Raw genomic sequence first — 20,620 nt, 5'->3', positions numbered from 1 at the left:
AATCGTTATTGGAGTAAAGTAAACTGTATTTACAGGATTAGAGTAGGAGAAATAGGGTGATGGAATAAGAGGCAAAAAAAAGTATTGGTGGTATTAGAGGACCGACAATGCATTTGTGGCGAAACCAACCTCGCCACTATGAACTGGAGAAGCCTGGTTGCCCGCCTGCTGCCTTTGGACTATGGCCCTGGGAGATTGGGCCCTTTAAAAAACGTATTCGGCCCTAACAGAGTGCATGTCACTCATTCTGGCCCTTTAAATACAGTGGGGTCATTCGGTACTTGCCCTGTGTTAGCAGTGATACCCCAGATAGCTATGCCATGGAGCCTATTCATATAATGAAAGACTATGGGAAAGACTTTAGCTCCATGGCAATTGAACTGTGTGAATAGGATCTGAGCGCTATTCAGTAGTTTTGTGCGTTCAGATCCCAGCTATCTGGGGATATGTGAAAATGTCTGTGTGTTATGTGTAAAAGGTGACTTTATGTATTTTAAAGTGTTTTACTGTCTTTGTGTCCCCATGTGCATAATGGAGTCTGTCTGTGTCCTGGGAGGTAATTGGATTACTTCTCCATTGTCTCCAGGATAGAGGGCTCTGTAAAACCGGTCTGAGCCAGAAAGCCATGCTGGCAGGGTTTTTTAAAAGATACTTTACTAACTTTTGAACCCCTGGTCTGATTCATGCCATTTTTAATATGTTGTTCCCCTGAATGGATTGATTGTGGATATGTATTTTTATGTGAATGTGATGTATGGTTTTAGAGTTATGAAAGTTGGGTAGAAAGTATGTTTTAACTGTATGTGTAATTGAGTTTCCTCTCAGGATAAGGGGAGGGAATATGTGGGATGTAACTGTGATGTGATTGGTTGTTTTATACCTCCCTGTGGGCGGACCTGTATTAAAAACCAGGCTGGGTGTGCCAGCACCTCAGATTCTGCTTAACCCTCAAAACGAAGTGTCGTCTCGTCATTGGGGTAATTGGATTGTATGCTGATTGCCAGGAGTGTAAGCGGATTGTATGCTTTTCCTGTTCAGCTATTCCAGGGTTCGTGTGTTTCCAGTTCGGGAGTTGGAAGATTCGTACAGTTTGCAGTTCGGGAGATTGGTGCTTGCAGTAGCTGCTTGTCTATCTGGAAGGGGATTATCGCCTAAACGGTTTTTATCCTCTTGTGGGCGAAACGGTCCGTTACAGCATTGTTAGCATTTAAGGAGGATAATGAACTGATGGTTGACAATGGATTGTGGGATTAGAGGAGGCTAGAAGAGAATGTATTGGTGGGATTATAGGAGGACAATAAATATGGAAAAAAAATATAGGAAGACAATAGTTTGGTGGGAATATAGGAAGACAATGGATTGGTGGTATTATAGGAAGACAATGGATTGGTGGTATTATAGGAAGACAATGGGTTGGTGGTATTATAGGAAGACAATGGGTTGGTGGTATTATAGGAAGACAATGGGTTGGTGGTATTATAGGAAGACAATGGGTTGGTGGTATTATAGGAAGACAATGGGTTGGTGGTATTATAGGAAGACAATGGGTTGGTGGTTTTATAGGAAGACAATGGGTTGGTGGGATTATAGGAAGACAATGGATTGGTGGTATTTTAGGAAGACAATGGATTGGTGGTACTATAGGAAGACAATGGATTGGTAGGATTATAGGAAGACAATGGGTTGGTAGGATTATAGGAAGACAATGGGTTGGTAGGATTATAGGAAGACAATGGGTTGGTAGGATTATAGGAAGACAATGGGTTGGTAGGATTATAGGAAGACAATGGGTTGTTGGGATTATAGGAAGACAATGGGTTGTTGGGATTATAGGAAGACAATGGGTTGTTGGGATTATAGGAAGACAATGGGTTGTTGGGATTATAGGAAGACAATGGGTTGGTGGGAATAAAGGAAGACAATGGATTGGTGGTATTATAGGAAGACAATGGATTGGTGGTACTAAAGGAAGACAATGTGTTGGTGGGATTAAAGGAAGACAATGGGTTGGTGGGGTTATATGAGGAGACCAGACAGATGGAATTATAGGATAAAATAGTGATAAGAACCAAAAATTCAAATTTATCAAAGTAACAATGGCAGTGACAATCTGTAAATACCGTAAAATATACAACATTCTCCTGGATCCCAGTGTGCAACTGGCCTGAGGTTAGCCAGCCCGTACAATGTAATTTGCAGAAAACAAACAATGGTTTAGGCAGGTGAGCAGGTTTATTGGAGCAGATGAAAGCAATGTTTTGGCCCCCAAAGCTTGACAAAGGAGCTATTGTGGGACGAAACGCGGCTTTCATCTGCTCCAATAAACCTGCTCACTTTGGATTTACATTGAGTGCCTGGACCACCATTTATTTTCTGCAAATCTATTTGTCTGTGTCACTTATGGAGTAGGTGGAGTGAATGCTAGATGTGAAGACACAGACTCCTTTATTCCATGCGGACTATCGAGGGTTACCAGGTGCAATGGCAGCATATTGCGAGATAAAGAATTTATATACTCACTGAGCTTGTGCAAAATAGATCACATTGTTATTATATAATAAAAATGCAAATGTTTTGTCTTAATTGAGGAACTTTATTAATCACTTAGCTGGACATGACAAACCGGTCCCTAAAACTTCCACATTACCAAGATAAGAACATTATTTAAACTCCCTGCTGTGTTTAACCAGAGGCAGAGTTTACACCATGGGCTACCATGCCATTAAGTGTCACTTTAATCCTGTAATATTCTACACGGCTCTATACAGTGACATTGTCATGTATGAATCAGTTCAATACTTATGAAAACCCACAGACAGACAGCCACGTGCGCACTTTACATGCCCTGCAGGCGTCCTGTGTCCCACACCTCTCACATCATAGACACAGCGCCTGCAGCCCTTATTTATGGATATTATATTGGAGAGGTCTTAAAGCCCCAAGATGGATGCTATAAACCAACACAGATAAGGAAGACTACTACATCAAGATAGCACATCACAGCAGTTCTCAGGGGACCACACAAAGAATGAGCACAATGCAAGCACTCTGTACCACAGACTGTGCCAGAGGACGTGAAATTTTGACTATAACAGGGATGAAAGTGCAGGATATTCAGAGGATGAGCGCCACAAAAGATGTATATTAGTTTTGCTGGCACAGTCAGGCATACACTCCCACCTTGCCCAGCCTGGGGCACAGAAGACAGACAGTTTAAAAGCAACAGAGCCTACATTTCTTTCAGCTGCAGCTCAGAACGGATGGAGTAGACCGATCCCATGTAGGTACTCTCACGTTTTGTTGTGGACTGCTGCATCAGCGTGGACATCTCCTCGCAATCATCTTGGGAGTGGAGGCCATTTTCAGATGGTATATCATCACACACCATCAAAACCTTGTCCAAAGGTTGCCTGCGTGGGGAAGACGAGTGCCTATACAATGCCTTCTGCTGTGTCTTCTTCTGTCGAGCACCTTGACGATGCTGTCTTGGCCCGTTCTGGTACATGATTTGACCAACACTTGATATTTTTGGGACTCTTCTGATGTGGGTCTATATTGTTTCAATGGACCTTGTACTAATCCAGGTTTAATGTTCATTTAGTATCTGCTTCTCTCCATCCTCAAAGACTAACTTCCTCTACTTGCCTCAACTTCTCAAACAATCCTGGTTCTCCCCCTCCTTGTCCGTCAATATCCAGTTACATAATCAGTCGACCTTCACTAGGTTGCTACCTGTTCCTGTGCAGTATTAAGATCCAGACCGGGTAACTTAATACAAAACTGCTTCTGTACATTACTCCGTTGCTTTGTTACAAACAGCCGTGTCTGATAAATAGTAAAACATCATCCCAGATGGGAGAGGAGAAGTCAGAGGATCCCGTCTTTATGAGGCTACCTTCCCTCGCCCAAAGTCTCTGCCTTCTGCTACAGGTGGGGTGTGTATGTGAGATGCAGTTCTGGATTTAGGGCGTGACAGAGCAGCCATGCTTATACATGTTACAAAGTGTTTAAAAAAAAAAAAGACAGAAAACCTAAGGGAGGGAGAGACGCACACAAAATGTCGCCTCTGGCTACCTACTCACAGTGCAGCATGCGTCTCCACCCGACCTAATCCCACACACAAAAATACTTATTCCACTCAATACTGACAGGACATGCCAATGGTAAAAAGTCACCGGGGGAGAATCCGCCGGCAAAACGGGCCATTGGGGCGTGATGCGCCGGCAAAACGGGCCACCGGGACGGGAACCGCCGGCAAAACGGGCCACCGGGACGGGAACCGCCGGCAAAACGGGCCACCGGGACGGGAACCGCCGGCAAAACGGGCCACCGGGACGGGAACCGCCGGCAAAACGGGCCACCGAGACGGGAACCGCCGGCAAAACGGGCCACCGGGACGGGATCCGCCGGCAAAACGGGCCATCGGGACGGGATCCGCCGGCAAAACGGGCCATCGGGACGGGATCCGCCGGCAAAACGGGCCATCGGGACGGGATCCATCCGCAAAATGGGCCATCGGGACAATAATCAATGTAAGAACGAGGCATTAAAACTCCCATTGGCTGTTTCCAGCAAGAATATCAGTCAGAAGCAGATTCTATAAGCTGTCGGAAAAAGCTCCAGAATTATAACTCACAATTCAGCCCGGCATGCTGAATTATCTCAATGTTCTTAAAAGCTATTTGTTATTTGTCAGGTATTTAGGATAAAAAAAACCCGCCGATATATTAAGAGAAAATGATTTGCAGTCTGTCACAGGTCTCAGTCACCCCCTAGTAATTACATACGTAAATATATATATATGCACCAGGTCTCCTTTAGTCGCCTCCATTCACGCAGCAAGGTCACTGCCAGCGCCTTACCCAAAATAAACCCAATATAAAGGGAAGATTCTGTGTTGGGAGTTCAGTGGTCAAATCACTTGCTAAAAGATGGCAACGGCTGATTTGTTGGGGTTCAAAACCAATGATTTCCAAAGGACACCAGTCTTATTCGTAATGCCTGCTTGATTTAAAAACTGTCTAAGGGGAACACGTTATTCAGGATGGCACTTGGCGGAACCCAGGGAGGACCTTTATCACACATCAAATTAGATGGTGGAGGAAACAGGACATAATGAAACACAAATTGCTGATGAATATTTCATGGTTTCTGTCATATGGGACGAAATCCTATTACGGTTAACCAGTTCACTGCCGGAGGAATGTTAAATGTTAAAGGATTGCCAAGCAAGGTTCAACCCATTCAGTGCCAGTTCAAGCAACAATTCAGACACTGAAGGGTTTAAATGAGTAGATTGGACAAGGAGTAGGGTGAGGGATAACCCGTTCCAGACAGATTCCCTGGGGGAGTATGACAGCACATTATAGACACTCCGTACCGTCTTCTCCTTCTACTGACTTATACAAAACTTTCCACACCAAAACAATAACAAACTAATCCCCCAATACAATGACAACACGTCATGAATGAGACATGTCTAATCCATGTGTGAGAGGAGACCTGCAGCGATCTGAAAGCAGAACAGGATGCATCTCGCTTCATATTATAAGATACCTGCACGCTGGGAAACAGCCTCACGATATGCAGCCATAATAAGCACCAGTTAAATTCACATCAAACACAGGGTGCTCCAGCAGAGAACTGCAGCTCACCCGACTCAACAGAATAAAGCAATAAATCCAATTTAATTTATATTCGCATTACTGGCAAAAGCGCCAACTTCTTTACCTGATATATACCGCGCTCCCATAGATCCCCCCTCCGTGCCGGATCTATACCACGCTCCCATAGATTCCCCCCTCCGTGCCGGATCTATACTGCGCTCCCATAGATTCCCCCCTCGGTGCCGGATCTATACCACACTCCCATAGATTCCCCCCTCCGTGACGGATCTATACCGCGCTCCCATAGATTCCCCCCTCCGTGACGGATCTATACCACACTCCCATAGATTCCCCCCTCCGTGACGGATCTATACCGCGCTCCCATAGATTCCCCCCTCCGTGACGGATCTATACCACACTCCCATAGATTCCCCCTCCGTGACGGATCTATACCACACTCCCATAGATTCCCCCTCCATGCCGGATCTATACCGTGCTCCCAAAGACTCAATCTGGCTGAGAATGCCCCATACAGCTACACTGCTCCCCCATTGATCTCTGTGCAATGTGTGCCCACCATTTCCATGGATTCCATCATTTAGAGGAGCTGAGGGCACAAAGCAGGGTTTGCTCATAGCAGACTGGTATCTAGATACACGCACATTATTGTTTCTTTTCTCATATTGTTCTTGGATGAAGAAAGATATCATGTTCCAGCTTGATTTTAATAATCCAACAGCAAAAGCCCTGACTCTGCCAGGCAGTGAGAGAGCTCTGTCGAGACCCTGCCCTGCAAGCAAAGCTCGACCATAGACACGATACTGAGAGACGCAGGATGCTCTGCCCAGACCCTGCCCTGCAAGCACAGCTTGACCAGAGACACTATCCTGAGAGACGCAGGATGCTCTGCCCAGACCCTGCCCTGCAAGCAAAGCTCGACCAGAGACACTATCCTGAGAGACGCAGGATGCTCTGCCCAGACCCTGCCCTGCAAGCACAGCTTGACCAGAGACACTATCCTGAGAGACGCAGGATGCTCTGCCCAGACCCTGCCCTGCAAGCACAGCTTGACCAGAGACAGTATCCTGAGAGATGCAGGATGCTCTGCCCAGACCCTGCCCTGCAAGCACAGCTTGACCAGAGACACTATCCTGAGAGACGCAGGATGCTCTGCCCAGACCCTGCCCTGCAAGCACAGCTTGACCAGAGACACTATCCTGAGAGACGCAGGATGCTCTGCCCAGACCCTGCCCTGCAAGCAAAGCTCGACCAGAGACAGTATCCTGAGAGAGGCAGGATGCTCTGTCTAGACCCTGCCCTGCAAGCAAAGCTCGACCAGAGACACTATCCTGAGAGAGGCAGGATGCTCTGTCTAGACCCTGCCCTGCAAGCAAAGCTCGACCAGAGACACTATCCTGAGAGAGGCAGGATGCTCGGCCCAGACCCCGCCCTGCAAGCAAAGCTCGACCAGAGACACTATCCTGAGAGACGCAGGATGCTCTGCCCAGACCCTGCCCTGCAAGCAAAGCTCGACCAGAGACACTATCCTGAGAGAGGCAGGATGCTCGGCCCAGACCCCGCCCTGCAAGCAAAGCTCGACCAGAAACACTATCCTGAGAGAGGCAGGATGCTCGGCCCAGACCCCGCCCTGCAAGCAAAGCTCGACCAGAAACACTATCCTGAGAGACGCAGGATGCTCTGCAAAGGCAAGAGATTCTCTGCCTATGGTACTGCCATAAATCTGTCAAAATGCATTCCTTCCCATGAATGTTTGCCACAGACTGCTAGAGGAGTGTGGAAGCTGGCCTCCTACCCACCGTCCAGGTCTGGGAGTTACCCTGCCCAGCTGCCATTAGTAGTTTTCCCTGCGTGCCCCTGGTGCAGCACCTTCCCTTCAGTCGAATAGAACCAGACGCTAGCCCCCTGGCAGCCGTTCGCAGGAAGAAACCCATTAATAGTCCTCAGCGGTACTTAGCCACAAATGTTATGGAACCGTTTTCGGCATGAGGTGACTGTGCGGTTCCCGGAAAACTTGGTCTGGGGTTTTGAACCACTTGCCTGAGACAAAGGGCAAAAGACGCTACCTGAGGGCCAGACTGAGCACTCTGTATTGCGGCCACAGGAACCCTGGAAAGTTGACCGGCAAAAGCACCAAATACCCTGGAACTATTTTAGGCATAGGACCATGTGTGCGGCCGGTTAGAACTTTAACACACTGCATGGATCTGAGCGCTATTTGGACAACTTGGGTGCTCAAAGCAGGGCTGTTTGACAATGTATTATCTGTAGAGGTTTTTTTTGTAATTATGTTTTGGGGTATTTTTATGTTTTTGTCTCTCTGTTCCTGGGAGATAATTAGCTTACGGGTCTTTAATGCAATTATCTCCCAGGCCCAGAGATTCCTGGGAGGGGCTTGTGCTGAATACAACGGAGCTGGGGTCTGTGCATAAAAGGCAGAGATTGGCTTATTAAAATCAGTTGCACTCCCAGAACTATGTGTAGTCTAGTTACTATAATCATTGCTCAGCACCTTGTTCCAGCTCGTGGGGAAAGTCCTTGTAAGGACTAGAGCTCCCAGGACTGTGTGCCCTGGAAGATAAGACCTATCCTGCTCCAGGACGGAGAGGCTCCAGGAGGACCCCAGTCAAGCTACAGCGACTGGGGCAGAAGCGTCCCGGTTCCACCGAGCAGGTGATCCTTGGCGTGGGTAAAGAGAGTTCCGTTATAGTTTTTAACTAGCCTGGCACTGGGTAAACAGATACCACGGATATAGCCAGCCTGGCACTGGGTAAACAGATACCACGGATATATCCAGCCTGGCACTGGGTAAGGTTAGATACCACAGATATATCCAGCCTGGCACTGTGTAAGGTTAGATACCACAAATATATCCAGCCTGGCACTGGGTAAGGTTAGATACCAAGGATATATCCAGCCTGGCACTGGGTAAGGTTAGATACCACGGATATATCCAGCCTGGCACTGGGTAAGGTTAGATACCAAGGATATATCCAGCCTGGCACTGGGTAAGGTTAGATACCACGGATATATCCAGCCTGGCACTGGGTAAGGTTAGATACCACACATATATCAAGCCTGGCACTGGGTAAGGTTAGATACCACACATATATCCAGCCTGGCACTGGGTAAGGTTAGATACCACACATATATCCAGCCTGGCACTGGGTAAGGTTAGATACCATGGGTATATTCAGCCTGGCACTGGGTAAGGTTAGATACCAAGGATATATCCAGCCTGGCACTGGGTAAGGTTGGATACCAAGGATATATCCAGCCTGGCACTGGGTAAGGTTAGATACCACAGATATATCCAGCCTGGCACTGGGTAAGGTTAGATACCAAGGATATATCAAGCCTGGCACTGGGTAAGGTTAGATACCACGGATATATCCAGCCTGGCACTGGGTAAGGTTAGATACTACGGATATATCCAGCCTCGCACTGGGTAAGGTTAGATACCACGGATATATCCAGCCTGGCACTGGGTAAGGTTAGATACCACAGATATATCCAGCCTGGCACTGGGTAAGGTTAGATACCAAGGATATATCCAGCCTGGCACTGGGCAAGGTTAGATACCACAGATATATCCAGCCTGGCACTGGGTAAGGTTAGATACCAAGGATATATCCAGCCTGGCACTGGGTAAGGTTAGATACTACGGATATATCCAGCCTCGCACTGGGTAAGGTTAGATACCACGGATATATCCAGCCTAGCACTGGGTAAGGTTAGATACCACGGATATATCCAGCTTGGCACTGGGTAAGATTAGATACTACAGATATCTCCAGCCTGGCACTGGGTAAGGTTAGATACCACGGATATATCCAGCCTGGCACTAGGTAAGGTTAGATACCACGGATATATCCAGCCTGGCACTGGGTAAGGTTAGATACCACTGATATATCCAGCCTAGCACTGGGTAAGGTTAGATACCACGGATATATCCAGCCTGGCACTGGGTAAGGTTAGATACCACACATATATCCAGCCTGGCACTGGGTAAGGTTAGATACCACGGATATATTCAGCCTGGCACTGGGTAAGGTTAGATACCACAAATATATCCAGCCTGGCACTGGGTAAGGTTAGATACCACAGATATATCCAGCCTGGCACTGGGTAAGGTTAGATACCAAGGATATATCCAGCCTGGCACTGGGTAAGGTTAGATACCACGGATATATCCAGCCTGGCACTGGGTAAGGTTAGATACTACGGATATATCCAGCCTCGCACTGGGTAAGGTTAGATACCACGGATATATCCAGCCTGGCACTGGGTAAGGTTAGATACCACAGATATATCCAGCCTGGCACTGGGTAAGGTTAGATACCAAGGATATATCCAGCCTGGCACTGGGCAAGGTTAGATACCACAGATATATCCAGCCTGGCACTGGGTAAGGTTAGATACCAAGGATATATCCAGCCTGGCACTGGGTAAGGTTAGATACTACGGATATATCCAGCCTCGCACTGGGTAAGGTTAGATACCACGGATATATCCAGCCTAGCACTGGGTAAGGTTATATACCACGGATATATCCAGCTTGGCACTGGGTAAGATTAGATACTACAGATATCTCCAGCCTGGCACTGGGTAAGGTTAGATACCACGGATATATCCAGCCTGGCACTAGGTAAGGTTAGATACCACGGATATATCCAGCCTGGCACTGGGTAAGGTTAGATACCACGGATATATCCAGCCTAGCACTGGGTAAGGTTAGATACCACGGATATATCCAGCCTGGCACTGGGTAAGGTTAGATACCACACATATATCCAGCCTGGCACTGGGTAAGGTTAGATACCACGGATATATCCAGCTTGGCACTGGGTAAGATTAGATACTACAGATATCTCCAGCCTGGCACTGGGTAAGGTTAGATACCACGGATATATCCAGCCTGGCACTAGGTAAGGTTAGATACCACAGATATATCCAGCCTGGCACTGGGTAAGGTTAGATACCACAGATATATCCAGCCTGGCACTGGGTAAGGTTAGATACCACGGATATATTCAGCCTGGCACTGGGTAAGGTTAGATACCACAAATATATCCAGCCTGGCACTGGGTAAGGTTAGATACCACAAATATATCCAGCCTGGCACTGGGTAAGGTTAGATACCACAAATATATCCAGCCTGGCACTGGGTAAGGTTAGATACCACAGATATATCCAGCCTGGCACTGGGTAAGGTTAGATACCAAGGATATATCCAGCCTGGCACTGGGTAAGGTTAGATACCACGGATATATCCAGCCTGGCACTGGGTAAGGTTAGATACCACGGATATATCCAGCCTAGCACTGGGTAAGGTTAGATACTACGGATATATCAAGCCTCGCACTGGGTAAGGTTAGATACCACGGATATATCCAGCCTGGCACTGGGTAAGGTTAGATACCACGGATATATCCAGCCTGGCACTAGGTAAGGTTAGATACCACGGATATATCCAGCCTGGCACTGGGTAAGGTTAGATACCACGGATATATCCAGCCTGGCACTAGGTAAGGTTAGATACCACGGATATATCCAGCCTGGCACTGGGTAAGGTTAGATACCATGGATATATCCAGCCTGGCACTGGGTAAGGTTAGATACCACGGATATATCCAGCCTGGCACTAGGTAAGGTTAGATACCACGGATATATCCAGCCTGGCACTGGGTAAGGTTAGATACCACGGATATATCCAGCCTGGCACTAGGTAAGGTTAGATACCACGGATATATCCAGCCTGGCACTGGGTAAGGTTAGATACCATGGATATATCCAGCCTGGCACTGGGTAAGGTTAGATACCACGGATATATCCAGCCTAGCACTGGGTAAGGTTAGATACTACGGATATATCAAGCCTCGCACTGGGTAAGGTTAGATACCACGGATATATCCAGCCTGGCACTGGGTAAGGTTAGATACCACGGATATATCCAGCCTGGCACTAGGTAAGGTTAGATACCACGGATATATCCAGCCTGGCACTGGGTAAGGTTAGATACCAAGGATATATCCAGCCTGGCACTGGGTAAGGTTAGATACCATGGATATATCCAGCCTGGCATTGGGTAAGGTTAGATACCACGGATATATCCAGCCTGGCACTGGGTAAGGTTAGATACCACAGATATAAACAGCCTGGGATAACAGGGAACTCTGTATGCACCATACTCCATGCTGCATTTGAGAGACTTGGAGCAAAGTAGGTATTGTGCAGGATACCATGTGAATTATATGTCATGGCGTTCTGATAGCTGCCATGCAGAATATGGTGGGCATGGAAAAGATGCTCTGCAGGCTCTGTAAAGGGTGGGGTGGGGAGGACCCTTTTGAAGATGACAGTATATTCTCGTTTAAACAAGTTCCTAGAGTGAAACGAAAGGAATTTGTTCTATCTGTGGCTTTCCCCCGGGTACAAAATTCCTCGCCAGGAGGAGGCTGGATTGAATACCAGCTAGCCAATCAGGCTATGCTCCCTGAGGTGCTGAAATATGGACAAAAAAAAAATCTGAAACCACTTGATACACTCCAGATGATTCCCGTACCAGCACTGCACACTATCCTTACCATCGGAATATTACTTAAAACTACTATATTCAAACTCAAATCTGGGAAAACAAGAATTACGAAGATACAAAGAGTTACAGCACAATTTCTGAATTCTATCATTAAAGTGCGCTGGTCAATTCTAAAATTTCTGTAAAAACAGTGATGGCATTTAACTGAAGTACAATGAAATCAGACAATATCACAATGTAAAACAAGGATCTGTCTCCATTTGATAGAAACATGATAAATACATTTAACCCCTTAAGGACCAAGCTTCTGGAATAAAAGGGAATCATGATATGTCACACATGTCATGTGTCCTTAAGGGGTTAAATACATAAAGGGAATCAACACCGTAAAGGAGGAGACTATATTTAAAAGAAGAAAAACTACCACAACCAGAGGACATAGTCTTAAATTAGAGGGACAAAGGTTTAAAAATAATATCAGGAAGTATTACTTTACTGAGAGGGTAGTGGATGCATGGAATAGCCTTCCAGCTGAAGTGGTAGAGGTTAACACAGTAAAGGAGTTTAAGCATGCGTGGGATAGGCATAAGGCTATCCTAACTATAAGATAATGCCAGGGACTAATGAAAGTATTTAGAAAACTGGGCAGACTAGATGGGCCGAATGGTTCTTATCTGCCGTCACATTCTATGTTTCTATGTTTAATTTTTTTTTGCCGTAAAATTTAAATATTAGCAGCATCTCCGCTAAGATGATGCTAGTGGAATCGGGTCTGAGCAAATGCTTGCTCTCCCCACCTCAGGGAATTATCATGGAAAACACATGCCAACCCAGGGAGGCTATCCCAAAAAATGCAAAAGTCCTCTCATAAAGCAGTGCCACGTTATAAACAGCCAGTGTAACCGTTACATGCCAGCAGAAACGTAATTCAATTAAAGGCCAATTGTAATGGTTTTCTCCAATTCCCATTTGAATTGGGAATGGGTTTTACAGCTGGTCATACATGTCACTTACTTGTGTCGGTGGATGACGGCATTGAAGAGGCGCCCGTCTCTCCAGTTGACAGTGAAGTTGTCACACCGCAGACCCTGGTAACCCTCCACCATACGCTGGGACCAGAGGAGCAGCTTCTCCTTGGCCGTCATGTCCTCTGATTGACCGGTGACCTGGATATCTGAAATCTGCAGGAGAGAAAGCTCCCAAATCATTCCATACCCATGCTGGAGTTTGCTTCATTACAGTAAAAACATTAATATTACACATGATGCACTCATGCTCCAACTACAAATTTCAGCTCCCGAGGGAGGAGACAACAGGGCAACCACAGCCAGTGGAACAGGGAGACAGCATCCAGTGCCTGGGCAGAACTGTGACGAACTGAACCTCGTCACGGGTTCTTGGAGGGGCCTGCTGGCCAGCTTCTTGCCTCAGGACTATGGGCCCTGCAATATACCTTGCCCAATACACTTTAAAAGGCTCTGTTCATTTGAGTTATGTACCTTTTTACTCCAGACAGAGAGACCGACCGTTAGCCCTGATTCCCTGGAACTGATCTGGATGACCAACATATCCAAAATTCACCCAGATCAGTTCAGGGGTTCAGGAAATTCCTGGAAGTCTTATTTTTGACCCACCGTGCACATGGTCCTATGCCCTAAACAATTCCAGGGAATCAGGGCTAACGGTCGGTCTCTCTGAGTGGAGTACAAAAGTACATAACTCACATGAATAGAGCCTTTTAAAGTGTATTGGGCAAGGTATATTGCAGGGCCCATAGTCCTGAGGCAAGAGGCTGGCCAGCAGGCCCCTCCAAGAACCCGTGACGAGGTTCAGTTCGTCACAAGGATGTAAAATTTACCAGGCATATTTATTTTTCTGATTATGTACATTTTACAGCATGGTCCCCAGTATGAGGGTGCCCTTACTAATTATGGAGTTTAGGTGTTTTATCCTCAGCCATTACTAATTGGTGTATAATACCCAGTCATGTGATCTTCATAGACAGACACTGGCAGTACAATGGGTCGTACTGAAGAGTTTGGAGACTTTAAATGTGGCACGTCATAGAATGCCATGTTTGAGAAGATTCTTCCCGGTCTAGGAGCAACAACAGCCACAAAGTGCCAGACGACATGTTTGAAATAGGATGCCCAACTGGTGTGATGATAAGGTGTCCATGTACGTTTGGCCATATAGTGTAATGGAGATTTAAATCTAATATAAAGACCGAGAACAAATCAATTAACCAATAAATTAATTAGGGGCAGCACATGTTACTTTGTAGAGGTGTTGGTAGTGTATAAACACAGTGTCACACACTACAGCGGGGGTAGGTAACCTTTTAGTAGTACTGTGCCAACACAACATTTTGAAGTCCCTTGGCTATTTCTTTTTTTTCTTGAGGTGTGTTTGTTGCTGTATTGTGCTTGTGTTATTTGCGGCTGCTGCGGTTGCTTTGTAGTGTTGTATTTCTGTATATGTGGGCTGTTATATTGTACAGTATATGTTCATGAGTAGTTTAATGCAATGTATGATCATATAATGTAACTAAACCCCCAGGATTTTTTTGTCTAGGTGAGATATTTTTAAATAAAACTATTACTTTCTCTGAGACTTGAAATTGCTGTTTACAGACTAATTGACGGACTTGCAAACTGACAGTAACAGGCAGCCAGATAGCAAGCCGATTGCTAGATAGACTGATAGACAGTCAGACGAGACATACATGATATAGTATAATTGATTAGTCTTACACCAGTGGACATGTGTCTGCTATTTATTTGTGGTGTCAGACAAGTAACAGAGTGAAAGCAGATTTTTAGGGAAGTGGTCATTTCTTGGTTACCAGGAACGAAGGTTCCTCAAATCATTTCCCAGATCAGAACCACAGAGTAAACCACAAGAACACTACCCCTCCCACGGCGCCACTCTGCACTGGATATCATGGTACTTACCATAAAGTTTGGGGACAATGTGTGGCCTATGCATGTGCTGTACAATTAAATAATGCTATGAGCATTGGATCATATAACCCAAAGCACGTGGTCTTTTAATTAGTAAACTCACTGGGAGGCATAATTATCAGACATTACCCACAATCCCTGAAACTCTAGGAATCTAGGGGGATTCGCTTTCCAGCCACGTTCTGTATTACACTGCCACTGCCTCATATAACACACAGCTGAGCAAGGCTGTCTGGTGTATTCTGTAAAGTATTTAACAGACACGAAATGGCGGCGAGTGTTAAATTGTCTGATTACTAATACACACTTTTAACTGAAGATTTCTATAGGACTATAAAACATCTCTCTGCCCCACGGGAACCATTTCATGGCATCAGGAAGCAGCCGCCCTCCCCAGCAGTAAAAAAAATAAAATAAGCCCTGTGTACAGACAAAGCTGAAACCACAAGGGGGGAGAATCACTACCCAGTGACTCACACAGAACCACACCCTGCGCTCACGCCAACTACACAAGGTACACGTGACATGCCAGCCAGGCCAGCTGTCTGGGCAAACACAGGGAAACATGATTCTGGTTCAGTAATAAACCATGCTGCGGTTTAATGTTCCTTTTATGCTTCTAAACTATGTGATCCAAGGAATTCATGCCACAAAGCGGAGTCATCTTAATCACAAATTATAGAGAGGATTATAGACAGAGAGTAGTGATAGTACTTTATAGATCCCTGGTAAGATCTCACCTAGAGTATTGTGTTTCGTTCTATAGAGCAGATCCCAGGACAGAGAGGTAGTGATAGTACTTTATAGATCCCCGGTAAGATCTCACCAAGAGTATTGTGTTCAGTTCTATAGAGCAGATCCTGGGAGGACATAGAGAGGTAGTGATAGTACTTTATAGATCCCCGGTAAGATCTCACCTAGAGTATTGTGTTCAGTTCTATAGAGCAGATCCCAGGACATAGAGAGGTAGTGATAGTACTTTATAGATCCCCGGTAAGATCTCACCTAGAGTATTGTGTTCAGTTCTATAGAGCAGATCCTGGGAGGACATAGAGAGGAAGTGATAGTACTTTATAGATCCCCGGTAAGATCTCACCTAGAGTATTGTGTGCAGTTCTATAGAGCAGATCCCAGGAGGACATAGAGAGGTAGTGATAGTACTTTATAGATCCTGGTAAGATCTCACCTAGAGTATTGTGTTCAGTTCTATAGAACAGATCCCAGGAGGACATAGAGAGGTAGTGATAGTACTTTATAGATCCCGGTAAGATCTCACCTAGAGTATTGTGTTCAGTTCTATAGAGCAGATCCCAGGAGGACATAGAGAGGTAGTAATAGTACTTTATAGATCCCCGGTAAGATCTCACCGAGAGTATTGTGTACAGTTCTATAGAGTAGATCCCAGGACATAGAGAGGTAGTGATAGTACTTTATAGAACCCCGGTAAGATGTCACCTAGAGTATTGTGTTCAGTTCTGAAGTGGAGGACATAGTTAGGGTGCAACATTTCATTGTACATTACACCAAGGTGTGATGGGAGCTGGTGGATGAAGATGCTTGCGATCGGCAGAATTCTGTATAACAGTTATGATTTCTTACCTGGAAGTGTAGGATTATTGTCCATATCAGGCCCAATGTCAGTTTGGGGTTCCCATCTGCAATGTCATCATTTCTGATGTTTACCAATTTGACCTGTAAAAATGACATTAACTGAGTGCATGGGAGAAGACGATCCGGGAGGAAGGGCTGAGGGGGGGGGGGGGGCCGGGAGGGAGGGCAAGGGGAGAGCAAGGGGAGAGCCGGGAGGGAGGGCTGGGGGAGAGCCGGGAGGGAGGGCTGGGGGAGAGCCGGGAGGGAGGGCTGGGGGAGAGCCGGGAGGGAGGGCTGGGGGAGAGCCGGGAGGGAGGGCTGGGGGAGAGCCGGGAGGGAGGGCTGGGGGAGAGCCGGGAGGGAGGGCTGGGGGAGAGCCGGGAGGGAGGGCTGGGGGAGAGCCGGGAGGGAGGGCTAGGGGAGAGCCGGGAGGGAGGGCTAGGGGAGAGCCGGGAGCATGCAGAGATGGGAAGGAGGGCTAGGGGAGAGCCGGGAGCGTGCAGAGACGGGAGGAAGGAAAAAAAAGGAACTATATGCACTATATGAAATGGGAAAAGGAGAGACGGCAGAAATATATACTGAGGAGCAGTGATATAATATCAGATAGTGAGGGCAGTAAGATGAGATAGCGAGGGGAAGGGGCAGTGATAGGAGATAGCGAGTGGCAGAGGCAGTAATATCAGACAGCGAGGGGAAGGAGCAGTAATATCAGATAATGATGGGCAGTAATATTATACAGTGAGTGGGAAGGGCAAAATTATTATATAGCGAGGGGGAGGGGCAATAATATTATACAGCGAGGGGAAGGGACAGTAATATTATACAGTGAGGGGAAGGGACAGTAATATTATACAGTGAGGGGAAGGGACAGTAATATTATACAGTGAGGGGAAGGGACAGTAATATAATACAGTGAGGGGAAGAGACAGTAATATTATATAGCGAGGGGAAGGGACAGTATTATTATATAGCGAGGGGAAGGGACAGTATTATACAGCGAGGGGAAGGGACAGTAATATTATACAGCGAGGGGAAGGGACAGTAATATTATACAGCGAGGGGAAGGGACAGTAATATTATATAGCGAGGGGGAGGGGCAATAATATATAGCGAGGGGAAGGGACAATAATATTATATAGCGAGGGGGAGGGGCAATAATATTATATAGCGAGGGGAAGGGACAGTAATATTATATAGCGAGGGGAAGGGACAGTAATATTATACAGCGAGTGGGAGGAGCAAAATTATTATATAGTGAGGGGGAGGGGCAATATATTATACAGCGAGGGGAAGGGACAATAATATTATACAGCGAGGGGAAGGGACAGTAATATTATACAGCGAGGGGGAGGGACAGTAATATTATACAGTGAGGGGCAGTAATATTATATAGCGAGGGGGAGGGACAGTAATATTATACAGCGAGGGGAAGGGACAGTAATATTATACAGTGAGGGACAGTAATATTATATAGCAAGGGGGGGGGCAGTAATATTATATAGCGAGGGGAAGTAATATGACATTCTCTCTGTTACCTGTCTCAGTTTCAGGAAATCCAGAGCAATCTGTACATTCTGCAGTTTGTGGAAACGCATTCGACCTTTTTCCCGGGGCTGTAATGAAATGCAAACACAGGGGGTCATCATGGGGGGCAACAGCCATGGAGGTCACAACTTACAATATACATCAAACCACGCACACACACACACTGTTTACCCAAAAGAAAGACACCAAAAAATAGCAGAGCTTCGCGCCAGGTCTGACCCTGAGGTAGGGTCAGGCCTTTGCATATGGGACTTCTTTGTAAGGAGAGGGGCCCTGCGACCGACGCATTGAGCTATATCTGAGATGAACACGGCCAGTAGCACATTCACTGCAGTCTTTTGCCTTTGTTCCTCGTTCATTCTGATTGTGTCAGAGAACATTTTGTTCATGTGCATCTATGTGATCATGCGATTCCGCTCAGCGCTCCCCGAAGGCTAACATTTAATAATGGCGGCTCAGAATACAATATGTATCGGAGATTATTGATTAAAGGGGAAACTGAATGGGGAATGGATTATGAACTGGGATACTGCATTGCTGTGAAATTCTCAGGCCGTCCTACACGATATCCGGTTTCGAGAATTACTTGTGTATGTGGAACACGTGCTGACAGATGTCACGGGGCACACTTGCTGTGAGTGATCGCTCATGTCCTATCCTACACTTTGGGCATAACATGACTGGGAGGGAAATGTGAGGGAAGTCTGCCCCGTAGCCGAATGCTTTCTCTGGGGACCAGACAGGAAAAATTCAAAAGAAAATAGCCATGAGGATGTCATTCAGAACAAGCCATGTGACAGATAACAGCAATGACGTCACATGGTCCAGCACAAACAAAGCATCACACCAGGCCACACTGTAGCCAGCCACGGATCCACACACACACACGACAACCAGCCACAGATACACGTCACACGGCAGCCAACCACAGAGCCACGTCACACGTCAGCCACAGATCCACATCATACTGCAGTCAGCCACAGATCCACGTCGCACTGCACTCAGCCACAGATCCACGTCGCACTGCAGTCAGCCACAGATCCACGTCGCACTGCAGTCAGCCAAAGGTCCACGTCACACTGCAGTCAGCCATAAGTCCACGTCACACGGCAGTCAGCCATAAGTCCATGTCACACGGCAGTCAGCCATAAGTCCACGTCACACGGCAGTCAGCCATAAGTCAACGTCACACGGCAGTCAGCCATAAGTCCACGTCACACGGCAGTCAGCCATAAGTCCATGTCACACGGCAGTCAGCCATAAGTCCACGTCACACGGCAGTCAGCCATAAGTCAACGTCACACGGCAGTCAGCCATAAGTCCACGTCACACGGCAGTCAGCCATAAGTCCACGTCACACGGCAGTCAGCCATAAGTCCACGTCACACGGCAGTCAGCCATAAGTCCACGTCACACGGCAGTCAGCCATAAGTCCACGTCACACGGCAGTCAGCCATAAGTCCACGTCACACGGCAGTCAGCCATAAGTCCACGTCACACGGCAGTCAGCCATAAGTCCACGTCACACGGCAGTCAGCCATAAGTCCACGTCACACGGCAGTCAGCCATAAGTCCACGTCACACGGCAGTCAGCCATAAGTCCACGTCACACGGCAGTCAGCCATAAGTCCATGTCACACGGCAGTCAGCCATAAGTCCATGTCACACGGCAGTCAGCCATAAGTCCATGTCACACGGCAGTCAGCCATAAGTCCATGTCACACGGCAGTCAGCCATAAGTCCATGTCACACGGCAGTCAGCCATAAGTCCATGTCACACGGCAGTCAGCCATAGATCCATGTCACACTGCAGCCAGCCACAGATCCATGTCACACTGCAGTCAGCCACAGATCCATGTCACACTGCAGTCAGCCACAGATCCATGTCACACTGCAGTCAGCCACAGATCCATGTCACACTGCAGTCAGCCACAGATCCATGTCACACTGCAGTCAGCCACAGATCCATGTCACACTGCAGCCAGCCACAGATCCATGTCACACTGCAGTCAGCCCTGAGTCCATATCACACGGCAGTCAGCCATAAGTCCATGTCACATGGCAGTCAGTCATAGATCCATGTCACACTGCAGCCAGCCACAGATCCATGTCACACTGCAGTCAGCCACAGATCCATGTCACACTGCAGTCAGCCACAGATCCATGTCACACTGCAGTCAGCCACAGATCCATGTCACACTGCAGTCAGCCACAGATCCATGTCACACTGCAGCCAGCCACAGATCCATGTCACACTGCAGTCAGCCCTGAGTCCATATCACACGGCAGTCAGCCATAAGTCCATGTCACACGGCCGTCAGTCATAGATCCATGTCACACTGCAGCCAGCCACAGATCCA

General features: G+C 47.0%; 1 protein-coding gene across 5 annotated transcripts in view; it reads right to left on the bottom strand.

Moving 5' to 3' along the window:
• The window catches only part of PLEC (plectin), a 556,052-nt gene that overhangs the window by 67,011 nt on the left and 468,421 nt on the right, over window positions 1–20,620 (bottom strand). For 4 of the 5 annotated variants that reach the window (XM_063450942.1, XM_063450944.1, XM_063450943.1 and 1 more), the window contains 3 exons: window positions 18,251–18,328; window positions 16,725–16,817; window positions 13,177–13,343 (listed from right to left, as the gene is read on the bottom strand). The exons of the other annotated variant lie outside the window; for it this stretch is intronic. In XM_063450942.1, the coding sequence (XP_063307012.1) occupies window positions 13,177–13,343; window positions 16,725–16,817; window positions 18,251–18,328 (338 nt within the window). The remainder of the gene's footprint in view (window positions 1–13,176; window positions 13,344–16,724; window positions 16,818–18,250; window positions 18,329–20,620) is intronic. 5 annotated transcript variants of the gene reach the window in all.

This window comes from Pelobates fuscus, chromosome 4 (genome assembly GCF_036172605.1).
Source record: "Pelobates fuscus isolate aPelFus1 chromosome 4, aPelFus1.pri, whole genome shotgun sequence".
Lineage (NCBI taxonomy): Eukaryota > Metazoa > Chordata > Amphibia > Anura > Pelobatidae > Pelobates > Pelobates fuscus.
Note: the sequence above shows the minus strand (reverse complement) of the source record. Positions and strands in the feature narration are given on the sequence as shown.